Raw genomic sequence first — 21262 nt, 5'->3', positions numbered from 1 at the left:
CTATGGATATATACATGATTAACAGAACAACAACTTCACAAATGCCGACATATTCCAATTCAACACAAAAGTACAAGTAATTCTTGAAACACGTTGATACCACTGAAGTCGACGTCATGCAGTCTGGCATAAATGCAAACTTTTAATGTCTGCGTTTTCACCGGATTTCATTGACAGAAAGATGTGTTTGACATATACAGTTTCGGTGATGTCTGATCAAACTGACTGTAATGTAAATGTATATTAATTTTGAAGACTTTGCACCAGGCTTCGCAATCATGTAAATTTTAGCATTTGGGCGCGGAATGAAACAAAGTGCATCTTAAAATTTGTCCCTGAGAAGATGCATACGGTAAAACGGTTGCTATAGCGACAATGCGCTTTTACATTATTGTATAACTATATAAGTATATATAACTATATATAACTATATATATAACTATATATATATATATATATATATATATATAGTTATATAGTTATATAGTTATATATATATGTGTGTTTAGTGTTTATATATATATATATATATATATATATATATATATATATATATATATATATATATATATATATATATATATATATATATATATATATTAAATACAATGGCCATGGATGTGTTCGTGTTTCGTAACAAAATGTCGATTACAATTCTCTCTGGTTTGTTATTTGATATATGTAATCGACTTATCTGAAAGCAAATTGTACAGTATACGATTACACTTGATAAATCCTGAGTCAATTCTCTGGGTTCGCTTTCACTGCACACGGATCGAGAGAGCAGTTCGCTGCTACTAATACTTACTAAGTCCCAAAAGATATGAAGAATTCTTGACTGTTCTGTATCATCATTATTATTATATATCTGTGTCGTAAAATACTGAATATTAACCTTGAAAGAAAATCGTCTTTCACCTCGGGGCAGACGATATAGCAATGGGGTTGACGGTTTACGATTGAGGATTTTGATGTACTCAGGATTCCCCGAATATGTTACAAATACATTGTCAAGTTCTACGTGTATGTTTTGCCAGACTACATCACATAACTTATTTGTTCTATACGGCGTCTACACATGGACATAGACCAGAGGTTGCAAATTGTTTACCGCTGTCTACATTTCTGTCATCACTTTGAACTGACTGGAAATGAAACCCCAATCTCATCAAAACAAAACTCTGTTATTCGATGTTCACGATACTATAATGTCCAATATGGCCGACTCAATTCAGCCGACAGAATTCTCCATATGGATGCTAACGAAGCGTGTTATTTCATTTTCTGGACCTTCAGTACAGTGTGTGGAGTGTTGACCTTTCACCCTTCCCTGTACAGACCTGACAATGTGTTGATGGCTCGTATTCGTCCTGGATTCCAAAGTCAACTAAATAACCTTTCTAATACGAAATCAGCTCTCCTAAACAAACAGAAAGTGTAATTTCTTTACGAAATACATTTGCGAATTCTGTCTTTCTAAATCCCGGGGCTTTTAAATTCATTTTTTTTCTCTTGATGACATGAATAACCTTTGTGAAGAACTAGTTAAAATCCCAAATCCTGGGCTGAAATTTACTGAAGCATTCACAAAACAAATCGAAAAAAAGAATCAGTATGATATCTAGATGTTCTAATGGTTATTATTATTATTATTATTATAGACGTGATATTTTAGTACAACATAATAAAATAGAAACGACGATTTGAAAAAAAAATATCGCAACTATATGAGAATACACAAGCCTGTGCATTCACAATCTGTATGTATATTAATATCATACTCAAATTGATGTAGGGCCTAAGTTCGCATCTTGATGTGTATTTCATTTACACCAAATATAGAAAGTCTATACCACGATTTAGATTAGATAACACAAACTTGGTATGCCAAAAGTGGAACACAGCAGCAGTAAACTCTTCGCTGCCATTGTAATATGATATACGTGCATCAACTTCAATTTCAATTATGGTATTTGACAATAGTGTGTTCTTGCTGCCATTATTTTGGTAATTTTGTAATTTGTTTTCTTTTCAAAAAATATATAAATCGTCATTTAACTTCTAATTAACTAATCTACTCTCTTGTAACCTAAGAATTATTCATTTCACATAAACTGTATCTGACAGATCCAGTATCAAAGAATTCAATATCAAGGTTAGCGTGCAGTGGGAATACGTGTATTCAAAATCACACAAAAATGTGCATAATGATATTAAGTGGGGCAAGGAATTGGGTAAGGGCCGCAAGTGTTCACGAATGGTTGGTTGATGTATGCAAATAATACAAATATACATATTCATAAACGACATTTCTCAGCGGTAGCGTGTCATGTTCGTAATCAAAAGACTATCTATACGTTGCAGCTCGTCAACTTGTACAGTAATTTCACATCCGGGTCATTTATGTCATCGGGATTAATTTCATGTACTTTACCAGTTTGCAGACGATATTCACACTCGGCGGGAAAAAAGAAGCAGAAATAGCACAACTGGACACCGTGCCCTAAATTGTGGCCCTGATTCGGTGTCTTATCAACAGACCGTGAATGATTGGTCAATTGACTTTGCAAATGTTGAAAATCACAAAACGTTGGTAAACTAGTAAGGGTGACATTAGTTGTAATAACTTATTTTCATTGGTAAAATATTAATTCTATGCCCACTTCAACTGGCTAGATGTTTTATCTAGAATGCATTGATCACGTCAGGCGTTGAATGATATTTTTGTTCAGTGTGTTTACATGTCCACAATTTTGATGTATGGCCCTTCAGGGAGGTGGCAAGGGATTCATGGAGTCCGCTCAGTTTTTATACATATTCATATGCAAATTTAGCAAATCACTCTTTCACACGGTGGTGACTAACATGTCGTTGCACCACTGAGCCATGGAGGTAGATGCACCCGGTGTTGCCCTCACGATTTACCACCAAGCAACATAAAACGTTTCGGTATTTTTCTCTGACTGACCAAACATTACGAGTTTATTTGATAAGGACGCTGAAGACATCAAAATCCAGAAATACTATCCGTGTTTCATTCAGTGGTTGACTTACAGAAAAAAATACAATGACAGCTGTAATGCTCCTCGTGTATCATGAGTGCTTTTACACGTTTAAAACTGAAGTTGATCATTTAAATGAACCACGCATTCTCGTCAGACTGCTTCGCGTTTGCTTTTTAATTCGAGAGTGTTTGAAGTTATGAAACTCTGCGTTTTTTTAATTGTGTAGAGTGGTGTGCTTAAATGGATGGAAATCTAAAAAAAAAATACAAATCGGCGGTTTTTTGACACTTATACGAATAACTTGATACAGTAGGTTTTGATGACTAACTACATAACTCAGCTTGAATGTATTGAGCGTTTTCTGTTCGTTGGTTTCACGCGACCCGTCAGTGGGTTGCTTTATATAATTATATCAAAATTGTATGTTTAAACCAAACGACTTTACTAACAAACCACCGAGAAAGAATGCATAGAAATCCTGAGTGCTACGATCTATAGTAACCCATTGAATGATATCATCAGGCTCACTATATGAACACATCCACTTGAAATCGATAACAAATTTCCAACTAAACATGTCTGCCTTCAATTAACGAACCGTTGGAGTCCACACACGTTGACACATGTACATATCATGGACTGTAACACATATTAATTCGGTTATTGCTTTATGTTGGTGTCTTTGGCTAACACGAGAAATGGGTCTCTAATTGGCAATCATTTGCAGTCGAGCTGTTCGTAGGCGAAGCGTCTAGTCGTGTAACGCTTTGAACACCGACAATGTGAAATATTTGCTGTAGTCGACTGAATACCACTTTATAAAAGAATTCATGTTTGTGAAACTCAAGGTCAGCTATGTTTAGAACAAATGCGCTTTAGTGATAGGGTTTGGTGTGTGTCAACGCAACAGCTTATACGGTTTGTACACCTCTCTCAAGTAGCCCAATCCAGAAATCGCCTCACGATGTTTACGCTTCGCTTAGTTCATAGTTCGCTGTTGTAAATTTTAATGGACCCGTTTTAAATCATCTGTCCTTTTACAAAATACTTTGGTCTCAGTTTTGAAAAAAAAATGATCACTTGTGGTTTGCATGTTTAGGGTCGTCAAAGTGACATCTGGTTGATATGCCCTATAAAAATTCTTTCAGCTTGGAAGTTCACGTGTGACATGCTTCCGATGAGACCGTCGGTAGGGCTAAATTTGAGCTCAGGTGTACGATATTTACATGGGCGTCTGTTGGTCTATAAGGTCAAAGGTCATGTGAGGTCTTTGTGTGATGACGAGCTATGAATTGGTCCGTTTGTATGGCTTCCACCAGGTGACCTCGGGATGCCCACTGTGTATTGTATACCACTTTAACTTTCGATCAAAATGGTGGATACTGTAAGTCTCTTCCGGCAATGAATAGCTCGACCATCAGGCCAATAAGCTCTGTAACAAGACGTGTAGTAACTTTCAAGGTCGCCCACACATTATTGCGAGGAACTTCAGACTCTAAGTTGTACAGAGGGTAAACATAACCTTGTACAGAACGATAAACTATGTCCATTAGTTTGAACCGATAAATGCTATGGTACTTACCTTGTGTTAGTAGTAGTGTTAGAGCCACAAACAAGCACGTATTCATGCTACCGCTTTGTCCATAGCACCCTCTCATTTCCCACCTTCCTCACCAACATCACTGTACGGACGGAAATAAAACAAAAAAAAGATACTTTAAAAATCAGACGGTGTCCCAGACTCGTTCTTAGACTAGACAGGCTTAGTTTAAAATCGCAGTGACAGTGCTACCACACATGTACGTCAGAACTCGTACAGTCGCTGCATGGTGTAACTACAGTAGCTTTTGTTGGTGCGTTCACTGTTGCATCTGGTGTATGAGGTCATCGGCTGATTAACCATGTACTATATGCTCTCTATGTCAACCCCATCGTGGTTTAAATGGTGCTAATGCAACACACCATACAAGATAAAACTCTTCACATGACCTCATCCAAGGTCATATGATATTTTGTGGCACGGCATTGCCTACGGGCGACCCCTACACCCATATATAGAATACTTGCGGTATCAAAACATCAGACACGGTGGGATTTGGTCTTCGCTAGAAATTCTATAGCGAGTTGCGTAGTCTAAATATGACTCCCTAGTTTACTCATAATTCGTCATCCTTTATGGCGGTGATAATGCCACTCGTCCATCATTCACGATTGTTTGAGTGAATTTTAAAATTGGTATATTGTCCAATTCTGCTATATGGACTCGAGATAAACCAGCGACCTGCAAGATAAATGGAGTGAACACTTTTGCGCTTTTTCTTGATTCCCTGCTTTTCTCTATTCTTTTAAAGTTTCTCGATATTTATCGACAGATTTATCATTCTCACAAAAGACCTTGGGAAGTTTACTGAGCGTGCAAAGGACGCTTTGTAGGTTCGCTATTGATAAGTGTTTATTAGTAGTATTTATTATCGTCAATTCGTCCTATAACGACCAAGAGCATCGACGAAAACTGTGCTTGCACGACTCGTGTTCGGTTTATGATTAAACAAGCATAATATGGAGATTTGAACGTGAGTATTCGTCAGCATTCCATTGCTGTTCAGAAGTGTAGCAACATTGGCATTAAAATGAGCCGCCCTACCGTTTAAAAGGTCAAAAGGTCACCAGTGAGCAGCCATAATAATTGTCAAGATAAACTTGGAGGATACTAGTTTGACCTGTTTTCTGTTCTCAGATTAAAAATCTGACGAGTGTACGCATTGTCTCGGCACATAATTTATGACAGTTGTTCGATATATGGGCGTGTGTACGTATGCGTTTCTTTTTGATCGCCAAGACCGAAAAACAGTAAAATGCAAAGTCGAAATGGTTATAAAGATTTACTGCACGGCTTAGGATCAGGACGGACCTAAATCTCCCTGGAGCAAAGTCCACGTAAAGATGCCGTCTCGCGTCTCCGAGTTCTCTGCAGCGATATTGCACAGAAGCATGGTAAATTAAAAAATCATCGTGTGTGTATAAAACTGTCTTGAATTCTTGAACTTTTTTTAAAATACTAAAGCAGTAAATTTTCATAGGCGAACGTCTCCCGAAATTGCACACTTCAGCGTCTTACGTACCAAGACTACTGGGAGAAAACCCGGTATTTGAAATCTCTCAATGGGCATTGTTTACAGGAATTTACACGATGGCGTCTCTCTTTCACTGCCTTTTACGTTACTATTGAAACACTTCTGTACATATTGTACATGTAGTCACGAACCTGCACACGGTTGATTGCCGTTCATTCTCAAGTTGAAAAAATACCAGATTATAGCAAACTTTAGTCTAAAGCGATGTCCATGTTATTTCTATTAAACTACTTAAAATATTCGAAGTTCTTGAATGAAAAGAAATGGTGTGAGTTGACTTTAAAAGACCCTGACAGATCGATACGGTTGGTGACAAAGGAGACGAGAGATTCTCACCATGTACCAGTACAACTACAAATAATGTACCCCTGTACACGCCAGTCACATTCATTCTTGTTTGGCTTTAGCTTGCACGAATAAATTGCGATGTACGCTCCACATGTGAAATAAGGGTAAGGGGTCATTGCAATCACATATTGATAAAACACCCTCCAGTACGTAAATCAGTTGATAACAAGACGTATGTGCAAGGGTGTTTGGCCTTAGTGATGAGTGTACTGTAACCCCTTTTATACAAATTGTATTCACACTGAACATATATAGCAGAACACCGTTAAGTTTAAATCTAATAAAATTGTAGAATGAACAGTAACTTTTTAAGGAGATTTAATATCGCACAGTGATTTCTCTGATAACTGTTTACGTGATTGGATGAGAGAGAGAGAGAGAGAGAGAGAGACAGAGAGAGAGAGAGAGAGAGAGAGAGAGAGAGAGAGAGAGAGAGAGAGAGAGAGAGAGAGAGAGAGAGAGAGAGAGAGAGAACGAGCAACGAGCACGCGAGGGAAATAAAGTATTTATGTTTCATATATAGAGTAAAAAGATTGTAAACTAGTAAAAGGATTATGACTGAATGGGGTATAGTGGAGTAAAGAATACAGTACTATGCAACATACATACACTTTCGCGATGCACACTTGAAAATCACCAATACACAACACTAGATAAAACGCCACAACTACATATAAATGCCTATCTAAATTAAAGTGAATACAGTGTTAAAGTTTCATACGTCCCAATACGTAGACACTCCATGGTAGGCATGGAAACGATGACATCAGTTGAACCCGCGACATATTGAATGTTAAAGGGATATAGGCCAACTGCAGACACTGCTCTATTCAATAAATACTTTATAATATATATAAACTAAAGCTTTATCTAGTACCATGATTGTACAATTCTGTTTTTGATATTTGTTGAATTGAGTGTCATCTCTATATAACCTTGGTAGATTTATGTATAGACCTTTTCGTGTATTAATAAGGTCTATGGTTTATGCATGTGCATTTACCGTAATTTCTTGAACATCATGATGTCAACAGCAATTATATTTGTGTGTACATAAAAAATTACGTCATAGCACAATATTCATGATGGAAATTAACTTAATGCTATATGTTACAGACACCATAATTAGTCTTGATACTAACTGATATTTGTACTACAGGGCACGAGTCCATTTAATGGCTTTAACACACTATTGGGGTAAATGTCTGTTGAAACAATTGGGACAAGACGTTCGAAGAGTATAACATACAACTGCCGACATCAGGCTGTCACCGTGGACAAACGAAATATGTTACAAACATGGAAAGTAAACAAATAAATTGGATTTAATAACACCTGGCACAGCCCTTTGGAATAGTAGAGACTTGTATTATACACCATGGTTTGATAAGAACAGATTTATGGCCTCTTTATGTGTACAAGAAGTGCAAGGGAACTTGAAATTTGTTTGTGAACGTGAACTATTATGTAAAGAGGCCATACAACTCTTCTTATCAAATGATGGAATGCAATATAAGTCTCTGTACTTCCAACATGCTATGCCAAATCCAATTTAGTTGTTTAATTTCCCTGTTTGTAACAGGTTCCGTCGTTCACGGTCTGATGTCGGCAGTTGTAGTTCTTCAGATGAAACAAAACAACACAGTAAACACACTCCAGATCCGGTCCATGTCCCTTTCACATGTAACACGTGTTTGAGTTGACCAATAGTATAAACTCATTTGATTTAACAAGCAATATATGCATGTTTTAAAGAATATTTACGATCTACAGTTTTTGTAGCCTACGGAAAAATACATCATCATTTAATATTTGGAAAAAGAAAGACAGTGAAAACGTATTTGACTTTAGTATGAGGAGATTAATGGCTGTTAACTCTTTTCATTTTTTTTTGTCTAAAAATACAGGAAACAACGGTACTAAAACCTATAAAATTGTACTGTGTCAGCGTGGAGGCCAAATGAATAATTCAATAATTCACAACCCCTGTCACCACAAACAATCGACATCCAATGATATTCTAAGCAATAAAAAAATATAGTCTCAGAACAAGAAAATATAGATGAAATATTTATGCCTGCAACAGGGGGAATTACTTTTTATAATATTGCCAGATTTTAGTAGCCTTTTATAAAATGCCGACAGCTATCACGTGATTCGATTTAATAGATCCCTGGTTGCTGTAAAGGGGATTATCTAGTGTAAAATAATCAACAACCATGATGAACATTCATTTAAAATGCAAATAAATCAACTGATTAAGAATATAAAAAAAATGTTTGTTTCTGATTCAGTAATCTTTTTCAAAAAAAACAAACAAATCTACATTCTGTTCTGGACCACATTTTCTTGTTTCTGCTGAAGTCTAGTCGTTGGGTTATTAAATTACTGCCTATATAGCCTGCGATTTAATAAAATTTTCACCCAATATTACGATTGTATACTATTGAACAATCTTTTAAGTTCTCGTTATCTTTGTGCTAGTGGATATTAGTATTTGAAGAACGCTGTTTTTGTCTAGACCGAATGCTATATAATTCCCCTACAGTTATGTACTTTCTATGGACACGACAGTTGTCTATTAGATTAGAGGTTCTAATTGAAAAATAAACACTAGGTTCTCTGTGTGAGTTATTCCAATCGAGGACTTAAAAACAACTAGAGAATTTTAAGGGCAATTGCTTGTGTTATAATTTATCTTAACTTAGTAGATAGATAGAAAAAATTAATACCATGACTACCATCATCAAAGTCGCCGATTTAATCAGGCTTATTATCTATTTTAATGACGTATTACTTATTCATGATCTCAACTCTGTGTCTAACTCGTCTCACAGGTAACGTAACGCAACGTAAATTGGTTGATATAACTTGCCGTCTTTATGTTCACTCGTTATGTTCTGTACATACGCTTAAGCTTACTGGTCGACCTTCTGGTGGCAATATGTAAATGCAGTCAAATCACTCCTATAGTGAACATTCCGTTAGTTTCACTATACACAGGGCCCTACTATACATATGGGTCATAAAGGCCGGTAAACTCAGACTGGGGTCAAAAGTCAGACGAGTGAATGATTGAAGCAATACATATGGGTACTATGTTTTGAAAAGAGATAGCAACTATTACGTGAACTCCTACCGGTAGTATCGCTCAGACTGAAGCATATGTTTGTATGACAGTTGGTGGGAAAGAATTTTCTGTTTAGAAAAAAGATCATATTACTCTTCAATAACGAAGTAACAGACGGACAGACAGACAGACAGACGGACAGACAGACAGACAAACGGACAGACAGACAGACAGACGGACAGACAGACGGACAGACAGACATGTACATATACATACATACATACATACATACATACATACATACATACATACATACATACATACATATATACATACATACACGTACACCCAGTATATTTATACCCTTTGTTGCTGCGGCTTTCCTTTATAATTTCTTCTGTATGACGTAATATAATTGATGATGTCATTAGCTAAAATCCATAACCCATATTTCTGGATCTATTTGCGCAAAGTAAGTATGGCACGTTTGCATGTTTAGGGATATGGGGTAAAAAAATATGATAAATGATAAAAGTGAAGTTCCTGTCCGTATCTTGTGATCTCACTGGGTTTACTTAGAATGCCACTTAGGAGGAATATAGATAAACAAGATCCCCAGGAAATGACTCTCGTCTTTAAAGGTACACAACATTAAACACACTACGTCATTCACTAAGTGCTTTAACGACGAAGAAAATGGAATATGATATGTGGACAGCGATATTTTGTAAGGTTGATTTAGAAATATATACAGTTGAAGAAGGATCTAAGAAAAGATACGTGATGACTTTCTCTAAGCTCTGCTGTTAAAATGTTCATGTACGTACAACAAACTTTTAAATATGTATACCCCGTTATCACTTACAACAAATACACATCACCAACCTACTGTAGTTTGTATTTGAATAGACAAGCTACGAGAGAATATGTGTACAGACAAACAGACAGACAGACAGACAGACAGACAGACAGACAGACAGACAGACAGATAGGCAGACAGATAAGATAGGCAGACAAACAAACAAACAGACAGACAGACAAACAAACAAACAAACAGACAGGACAAGACAGATAGACAGACAGACATACATACATACATACATACATACATACATACATACATACATACATACATACATACATACACACACACACACATACATACATACATACATACATACATACATACATACATACATACATACATACAGGTACATACATACATACATACATACATACATACATACATACATACACACACGCACGCACGCACACACACAGACAGACAGACAGACAGACAGACAGACAGACATACAGGCAGACATACGTACGTGTGTGTGTGTGGGGGGGGGGTGTTATGCATGGAAAAAAGTGAATATTGAGCTTGTAATAAAACCGTGCCTTTTCATGTCCTTATGAAATTTGCAAAAACGTTATACCTGGTTGTATCTAATATTGTAAGATGTAGAAATATAGTTTTTTTTGTTATTCTATTCAGTAGTGTTTACCACAGCTGTAGGAGGTTTGAGTGAAAATAATGGATGGACATAATTAAAAATCGGTAATCGATAAGTCTTGTATAATGCAAAAGTGCAAACAAAGACCTACTATCTAATAAAAACGAAACATGCACCAATAATTGACGATCAATTTTATATGTATGTATCATTTGATAAACATCCCTCTTGCTGTCAACTGACTAAGGTACACTTAGTCTAACACTTCGAAAAATGTCACTGAAATATAAATTATCTGGTGCTATTTGTCACAGTACTGAGAATTATACAGTATACATAGTTCTTTTGTCCTGGATATGTTACATACACTCTTGGTTATTATACGTGTACGTGTAGTCGTTGTCTACGATCTCTTGTTCAATAATACGATAATTGTTCAACAAGGAGATCTTTCAATATAGAAAACGACCACTATGATGGCTAAAATACAAAAATAGAATTTAGGCTTAACCAAGAGACTATGCCATCTGGTTTGGCATACTGGAGCCATACGGTCAAGTCGCTGGGATGATATAGGCTAGTGTTTAGTGGTTTATGACATGCAAAATAGCTTTACTCTGATTTGAACGTGTAAGTGAAAAGAGCTCCGCATTCGATATTCGTTGATAATACTAGGTCTGAACAGAAAGCAAAATTGATAGCTACTTGCAATTGTCCGTACATTTTGTATACCCTGAGCTACACGAACTTTAAACTGTCACAGTGCAGGGTCAGTTACTATAGGAACAGAGATGTAACATCAAACCTGGTGTTTTGGCAACAAGTTAGAAAATTGAAAACAAATTCTTTCAGAACCATACACGGTAGTCTAGGTTACCGTCAAAAATAGATTAAATATGATGGATAAAACTTAAGAAGAAGCCCAATTGTAACCATGGAAACCATGGAAACATTGGCACAGTTTTACCATGAGATGACCAGATCAAATTTAAAAAAAAGATCAGGGGAGGGTAATCAGAAATAATCAATCAGGAATTCATAACTACTTATTTTTGTTTTTCTATCACTAAGCATTCTTTAGTAAGATGAGACTGCACTAGCTGAAATTGGAAAATATTTTGTTAGGTACAATAACTTTCTCGTAATACCAGACACCATCAACAGTATTGAACCACCTGTGGGTAAACACATTTTTGAAGCTGTATACACGATACATCAAATCAAATTGATTTTGAGGGGCCGCACCCAAAAATCAGCGCCCTCAACGGCGATTGTGATTTCAACCTATTTTGTACTACCTATGGATAATATCGACTACTGGTTAATATGTACAATGTCTAATTATTAGTATAATAATATCTTAATAAGTTTCAGTGAATATTGTGGTTGTCTGATCGAAAAATGATATTCTAGTGCAGTTGTAACATGGCGACAGATTCAAAACAAAGGTTTCGCTCAAGATTTAAAATTGCCACTACACTACCTACAGATAACATTGACCACTAATTATAACAGGTATCATGTCTTTTGGTAAGTGACTGACCAATTTTTAGTGAATATCTCTTCGGTTATTGATGAAAAAAATATGTCCTCTAGTGTAGGTTATCGTGATAAAGTCCTCTCTACTCAGTTACCCAAGCAATATCATCAACACACAAATATACATCGATAAACGAACAATACAGTTTCTAGTCAGCGAATCTAGTCAGTGAGTCGGTCAGATGAGACGTGATTTCCAAGTGAACTCTTAATTGGGACAATTTTTTCACTCCACTGGACACACTCGTACTCGCTTCACCTTGGGTCATTTCCCGCTGTTACACGTTGGCCAACAAGCCAGACTCCCTAGCGTAATGGAAATACAATTCACTGAACAAGACGAAGTGACCTCGGTTCAAAGACTTCGTGTTGTTACTAGTAAGCCCTCTAAAAACCAAACAGTCGCGCCTCGGGGAAACATCGTAAAAGCTTTGAATTTTATTTCGTTGATTAAATTTATTTCGGTGTATACAGCATGGTTCAAAAACATGTAAAAGGGTCATTACAGAAAAATAATCAAATAAAACGCTTTTCTGTCCATTATTCGTACCACTTCTAGATCACTCAGTTCCAAGACATTTTCATATACGCATGTTCATTAAAAATATAGTTATATAATTTCATTTCCATATTATATCAGATTTAAAATCTGATATTTGGGTCGATTATTAAGTGTAGTTTACAAGAATAAATTAAATATCATACGCCTACAATCGATAAGAAGTATTTTTTAGAAACAGGCTCCTGTCCTACTATCCATCGATGTCAGTATTTGGGCTCAGCGTAGCCGTATACTTTTCACTGTCCGATTCATGTTAGTGTTCACTGGCGCTGTTTGAAGAAACTGCACATGCTACCTTTTAAGGACAGCAAGATTGAATTAACACAATTTCTTGGGACATTTTGTCCAAATGAAATGAATTAACTTGCCACCATGCAGACGTCAAATGCAGACATCAAAACATTGGCGCCCGCGTCGAGTGTCTGCGTTGCAGTGTTGTCTGTTTCATTTAGAAAAAATGTAGCAAGATTGTAAAATTTGCAGTCATTTATTGGTTTCTGCGTGGTCGTATCAAACAGAGGCAGTGAACACTAACATCAAACAGGCGGTAGGTGTGTGCACGTATTGAATATAATTATTAGATTTAGGTTGGGTGATTCAGTTAAAACTTGTCTGATTGTTGAATGTCTACAATCTCTGTACACATATGATGCATTTTCGTATCTTACATTATACATGTTACTTGTAACAATGACAAATGGCGTCTACACCTGAAAAAAAATTGCACAGACTGACAATTATTAATGAATGACATTTCGTAGGAATTCTAGTCAATGATGAGAATGCGTTGCTAGGATACGGGATTTTGGTTACAACTCATCCTGTATCAGATGTATGGCTTTAAGATATACTGAAGGATCAGTTTCATATATAAGAACTTTTATCGTTCATTTATTATAGAATCCGTGATCGATTCCCTTAATATCAAACTCGCAGGATAATCTAGATCTTGTTGAAGTGAAGGGAATCATACAAAGTACAGACCGATAATACCGTGTAGAAGATCGCATTAACGAAATGAACAATGAGAATTAAATGCTTTTATGCTATATTCCACTAAATTGCTACTTAAACGTCAGATACCTCAGCGTAATTATGCAAATTAGCGCAAGGCAAATCTTAGACGTGTACACTGAGACAATCACGCACTGTGAGATAATTTCAATAGTATCCATTTAACATAAGAACATAATTTATCACATTAATTATCAAACTAAAAGCATCGCTATTGTAAAATGAATCACGTGATGATTGGTACGTGCATCAAACAAAAGCCACTGGCAGACGATGAGAAGGCTGCAGAATAAGAGATGAGATTTAGGAGGGAATGTCTGCAAACATTCATGGTCAAGATTCCCTCTTTTTATTCATCGAAAGAATTCTTCACTTACTATGCATTCCTAGATGAGATAACGTATTGTTTTGTATGGTACTAAAGCGTGATAGAAAAGTGAAGTATGATATCCGTATTTGTTGTCTAGCTACATAATAGCTGTGATGTTTGCTGTCATAGAGCTGTTATTCATAGACTGGCACCAGTTCTTTGGGAGAATATTTTGTCTTCTAAATCGTCAAATGTTTTGATTTTGTAATTTATTTTACGGTTTATGTAAAGGAAAAATATCATTCCCTCTTTGTTTTTTCAAGTTACTAAGCCCCCTTCCCATCCGTAAAAAGGTTATTTTATACTTGAAGAATGAACCAGGCATATCGATTCAAGCAAGTCTATGTTATTTGTTGTAGCATGAATTGCTGTCGACGTGCTTCGTAAAATTATGCTTTCGTTCTATGTATTTCTGTAACCCTCCTCCAGGGATAAATGGACTCGAGGTATATTCCTTTTAGAATAAAAAAAAAGACTTGATACTTGATTATTTATGTAAAACATCACCCGGTGGTAGAAACCACAATTATTCTACGTCTGTAGCTGACAGTTACATTGAAATTGAAACTCTTATAGTACTACTGAGTCGACGGTGTTGACATGGCATTGGAACAATTCTCGGACAACTTAGCGCTTAATAAGCTTATTATCAATGTAATACCGATGTATGAAAACGTCAACGCCGTGCCCCCCCCCCACAAAATAAATAAATAAAAATAAATAAATAAATAAGAAAAATAAAGTAAAATAAAATTCTTTAACCATTGTTCTCCTCACGGTATTTCAGTACCCGGTGGGTTTTTTTAAAACGAAATTGCAATTAAATTCACAGATAGAAAAAAAATAGTAACATCTCTGACGATTTACAAAAACTCGTATCAGCCCGTATCAATGTGTAAAAAACAGACAACATTGCAAACGCGGGTTTTCACAATGGTACACATGCTCATTTGTATACAAATAACAATCGTGTTTTGTCCCTGACAAACTTACAGAAGGATTCTTCGTGAGCTAACCTAAGACGTCTTGTCACTACGAGTCGATAACATCAAACCATATACAATATACGCAGGTTTAGAATTATGCTTCATAAAAATTTGCCTGACATCTATGCATCAAATCATGTTTCAGCTAAGTCTGTTAAGTTCAATTTACTTCTATTTTCGTCACTTTATAAAATGAATTTTGATCGTAAATTGAGGAATTAAGCCTATCATAGCGGAGACACATTAATGGGATTGACTGTGAGATATTTAATGCTATCAATTTATTCTGATGTCATTGCGTGGTACGAAATGTATTTGATTCGATAACAAAAAATCCTATGAGGTAATGATTGAAACTGAAAGGAAGAATCTTGGATAGATGCCTGAAATAAAATGTCGCCTGACAAAAATCTTAGTGCTAGCTACATAACTTTATTTTGGCGCCTCAAACAAATTTAACTGCAATTGTTACATTTTAATCCTTTTGGGATGCGGATCACCTACAGTTAAATAACTCAAACAAAATGTAGCAATACTGGTAAGATTTTTGTCACACCAGACGATAAAATGTAACAATATTGGTGAGATTTTTGCTGACTGGACCAGACGATAAAATGTAGCAATGCTGGTAACATTTTTGTTGTGCCAGACGTTAAAATGTATCAATATTGATAAGATGTTAGTAATGGTAGATGATGAAATGAGCTAGCAATGTTGGTAACATTTCTGTCGTGCCAGACGATAAAATATAGCTATTTCAGTAAGATTTTTTGTTGCGCCAGAGGATAAAATGTAGCAGTATTGGTAAATTATATTTGTAGCAGCAGACGATGAAAGGAATGTAGTTGTGTTGGTAGGATTTTGTTGCGCCAGATGATAAAATGTAACAATTTTAGTAAGATTTTTGTCGCTAGAGGATAAAATGTAGCAGTATTGGTAAATTGTATTTGTAGCGGCAGACGATGAAAGGAATGTAGCTATGTTGGTAAGATTTTTGTTGCGCCAGACGATAAAACGTAGCAACATTAGTCAGGCTTTTATCAAATCATTTGACATTTTGTTTCAGGTTAACTAGCTTCTATTGTAACAGAAAGACTTGTGAAGTTCAAAAGTTGAGAATCGTGAGTTACGACTGAGAGACGAGAAACCTTTAGTGTTTGACTATAAAGTTGATAGTATTAAATGGGGATCACGCTTTATCAATTCAGGTCATATTCTTCATCATCATTTTAAGTGAAACTGCTTCGTCATAAATTGGGGATGAAATATGATGAAGAATTACTGCTGCTGAATGGTGAAAAGATAAATATTTTAGTCGAGGCAGATATTAAAAAGATAACAGAAGGTAACAAGGAATCTAAATGTAAATGCGATGAATGAAACACACTATTAGACACTACTCTTTTTTTCTGAAATGACGCTCCCTCCCTAAACTATAGAACGAAGACATGTGCTATTTTGGACATTTATAAAGCATGTAATCTAGTGAAGTAATTAATAAGTGTCTTCTAAATTGAAATTCAATTTAAAAAAATTTATTCTGACTTGAACTCGAACTTAAATGGCTACACTCAAACTTTTAAAATTTTGATTAAAATAAGATAGATAACTCTTATATTTAAAGACACCGTGCTGGAGTCTCATCCAAAGAAGGTCCTATATATCGGAGAGTACTATAAATGTTAATACGAAGGGTAGACTCTATTTTTTAAGTATCTTGTTCTTAAGAACAGTGTTGCAGTCCACAAAGAGATAGGCGTATGACATTATTACACACGTTGCACTTAAGTTAAGTTAATTTTACTTCATTCATTTATTCTTCATTCATTCATTCATTCATTCATTCATTCACTCACTCACACACTCACTCACTCATATTCATTTGTTCGTTTGTACGTTCATTCATTTATTAATTTGATCATTCGTTCATTCATCCATCCACCCACCCATCCATCCATCCATTCATCTCACTCATCTCACTCACTCACTCACTCACTCACTCACTCACTCACTCACTCACTCACTCACTCACTCACTCACTCACTCACTCACTCACTCACTCACTCACTCACTCACTCACTCACTCATTTGCAAAACTGTTGGTAATTAGAACTCTTAGTCATGATACAAGCTCTAATTATTACTACGCTTTTATACTGACCTGATGAAAGTGTTTGAATATGTTGGTAATCCAATCTTCAAAAAGTATCTATTGACGGCCTAATTGATGCTATTCAACATCATATCTTAAATAGAGTTCCTATCCCTTTTGATCAACAATATTACATTTTCTGACTAAAAACTAATCATTTGTCCCCCCGACAACGTCCATAAGTTTCAGAATTACTCATCCATTATTCCTGTATCAGTGGGAAAACTACGACCTGGGAAAACTAAAGGATGAAAAATAATGAACATTTTAACCCCTAAGGTCAAGAGATCTCTCGAACTTGTTACAAATGGGCATTGAAATCAGAAGAAGAAGAAAAAACGTTATGCTACACGAGTGTGTTATCAACAAACACACTTATCATACTTCGGTGCCAGCCACCTGACTTAATGAAAAAATATCCCATTAGATGAAGCCACATAGCCAAGCCCCAAGAGGGTAAACGACTCGTGTTTCGTACAAGCAATACAGTGAAAAGTGAGACATAAATTGTGATTAGTTGCAATGACTTTTCTGTTGTTGTGAGTAAGTTAGATGTGTCAGTATAGGGTGAATGATGAATGAATAGAGTCCTTGCTTACACTGTGCTGACCTGATAGAAGCATGTTTTACATAAAGATTTACTTTATCGTTCAGCTCGTGCTAATGAATCTAGTTTGATGAGGGCTCATGTGTCATGGGTGTGTGTGACAGTCGCTAATAACACGGCTACTTTATCAACGTTTCTAGTTGACTTGGATAGAGTATTGAATAGCAAGTTAAACAGTGGACAGCATAGGACATCTTCATCAATATTTTGTATGTATAACGATGTGATATTACTGATGCTATATTGTCCAAGTAAACGTTACAGCAGACAGTAGCATAATTATAAAACGGACGCGTGTGGACTGCTTTAACGGGGTAAAGCAACTCCACACCCAGTAAGATAAACAGCGTATTTGCCGGCAAATCAAATGATATTACGACTGTAAATTTTGTCTAAAAGAAACTACATGTCACAGCAGGTGTGTAATTACCGTCTGTAATAATTTGAAGTTGGCTACCTTTATTGAAAACTCTGATGTATTCAAGTGGAAAGGCGATTCACCTTCAACTATGAACGAAGTGTAGACGGAAATGGGGAGAGAGAGAGAGAGAGAGAGAGAGAGAGAGAGAGAGAGAGAGAGAGAGAGAGAGAGAGAGAGAGAGAGAGAGAGAGAGAGAGAGAGAGAGAGAGAGAGAGAGAGAGAGAGAGAGAGAGAGAGCTTTGTCGCTTTCACTAATCTCCTGCATTTGATCAATAAAGTTTAGGTTGTAAGCTAATTAAATACTATAGAAGATATTGATTCATCTCGGTGTATTTACGTAATTGACCTTTCTAAACAACACAATGTAATTTGTGATACGTGAAGTTCAATGAATTGCAAAATGATGTCAAGTCTGTCTGTCTCTCTATTTTTTCTCTTATCTACACTCTACATTTTGTACTTCTAACTATATATATATCTACCTGTCTACCTATCTTCATTATACGAACACATGTCCTTCTGTGACTGACTGACTGACTGACTGACTGACTGTCTGTCTGTCTGTCTGTCTGTCTGCCTGCCTGCCTGTCTGTCTGTCTGTCTGTCTGTCTGTCTGTCTGTCTGTCTGTCTGTCTGTCTATCTGTCTGTCTGTCTGCCTTCCTGTCTGTCCCTGTACCCATTGTGACTAAAAGTTTCTATATAGTCTAAGTTAAAGTTTTGTAAACGTCATCTGCCGATGCATGAGTCACCGATTATAAGCTAAGGTTTGATATGGACTTTATGTCCGTACTAATCATGCTCATGTTTTCACCTATACACAGGGTGTGTGTGTGTGTGGATCATAGCTCGCTGCAATGAACACAGTCAATCGAGCCACGCCCACTATGCAAGTCTTTGTAAAGTGAGCTAATCAATATCTTTATACTCGTATTTAACACGGGGGTCAGTACCATAAAAGGGATTAATGTATTACCGAGTCTTTTCCGTACGTTGAGGAAGTAGAAACCATTAATCAGACTGTCTGTCACTGTCAAAAAATCCACTAGTCACAAATGATAGTAATCGCTTCAAATCTAGACTATTTTTTCTGACTACTGGGTATCACCATTCATACATTCATGATGATTAACCCTATCGAGTATAACATCCTCATTAAATATTCATCCGCAATATTGCAAGTATTCCATGCGTGTCTATTTCTAGCTAGGATTTGGAAGGGATTATCCAATTTTTAATAAGAACCGCCATATGTAAATTTATGTGCTAATTCTAAGATTCGAACCAGCGTTAGTCATTCCTGATTTTCAAGCTTGCAGCATTTCTTTTTGGAACCATGATATTCTACTCTCCGTCCCTTCCTTTTTGTCATGTACCAATTCTTTCGATGGATTACCCGGATTTAGTCAGTAATAGCGAATGGTTACTCTAAATTAAGCTTGATATTGTTTGTCGCTATTAAATCGATAATGCCGATGGTAATTCGTCTTCATATTGTGAGAGATTTGCTGTGGCGCCAATTCAATAAACGTGGACATATTTTTCATCATTTTGGCTGTCGATACCAAATTTGTGATTACAAAGTGTATGATGAAATCATTTTATAAGAATATCGGGGAAAAGGCAGGTTTTATGAGTACCCGAGTCTAAGCTACTTTAGATGTGAGAAAAGGGGGTAATGAGGTCTAGACATGTGTATGATTGTCGTCGACGTAGTGTTTTCGTCACGGTGTAGTTAGGAATGGATATGGGTGGTGGTTTTGAAAAAGAGAGAAGCAAATAGAGGAGAGAGTAGATAGGGAGGATAGCAGAGATGAGATTGATAAAGGATCAAGGAAAGCTAGGTGAAAGGTGGTAGAAGAAAATGGAGAGAGAGAGAGAGAGAGAGAGAGAGAGAGAGAGAGAGAGAGAGAGAGAGAGAGAGAGAGAGGGGGGGGGGCAGGCAGACAGAGATTTAAGACAGACAGACAGACAGACAAGCAGACACATGCACAGAACACAAAGACAGAGAGAGCACAGAGGCACTAGAGTATGAAGGAATACAATTTTCAATTTGTGTTGGTGCAGGATAACTAGAATGGCAGGGATATTGTGACATCTGTTTTACAAAGGTCGGCTTATCTGACATTTCTTCCTAACCATATTGATAACTGTTACAATGAAATAATCCGATTTTCTCTCGATCAGAGTAATTGTCGGCACGCTCAAAGAGCTCCTCGGCACAGGAGATGTCAGAGATAGGTGTCATTGCGAGGCTTTGTCCGCCACAATGAGACAATCGGAAAGGTGATAGTCAAAGTAATTGAACAAATATAATTTCCACTTTCCTCATTTTGATAAAAATGGCGGCCATTGTTAATTGAGTATTTTCCTGTCGATAATATTTGGACCGTCAGACGACAGCTGGTTTGCCGCCAAACTTCACCATGCAGATCAACTTATTAGAATTTCGTTTTAAGATGATTCCATTGATTTAAACGTGTTTTTTTTTCTTTTGTAAATGGAACACAGCGTAAACCACCGGTACCGTTGGTGACAGTAAAATCGTGATTTTCTTCCAAGGTATGTCTCGGATAGTCTTGATTTTCTGTGTCAATCA

General features: G+C 36.4%; 1 protein-coding gene across 2 annotated transcripts in view; it reads right to left on the bottom strand.

Moving 5' to 3' along the window:
• Positions 1-21262, bottom strand: part of LOC144438818 (uncharacterized) — a 72249-nt gene that overhangs the window by 37821 nt on the left and 13166 nt on the right. For both annotated transcript variants that reach the window (XM_078127996.1, XM_078127997.1), the window contains exon 2: positions 4588-4687. In XM_078127996.1, the coding sequence (XP_077984122.1) occupies positions 4588-4663 (76 nt within the window). In that variant the 5' untranslated portion in view covers positions 4664-4687. The remainder of the gene's footprint in view (positions 1-4587; positions 4688-21262) is intronic.

Source organism: Glandiceps talaboti, chromosome 8, assembly GCF_964340395.1.
Source record: "Glandiceps talaboti chromosome 8, keGlaTala1.1, whole genome shotgun sequence".
NCBI lineage: Eukaryota > Metazoa > Hemichordata > Enteropneusta > Spengelidae > Glandiceps > Glandiceps talaboti.
This window is presented reverse-complemented; position numbering and strand designations above follow the sequence as displayed.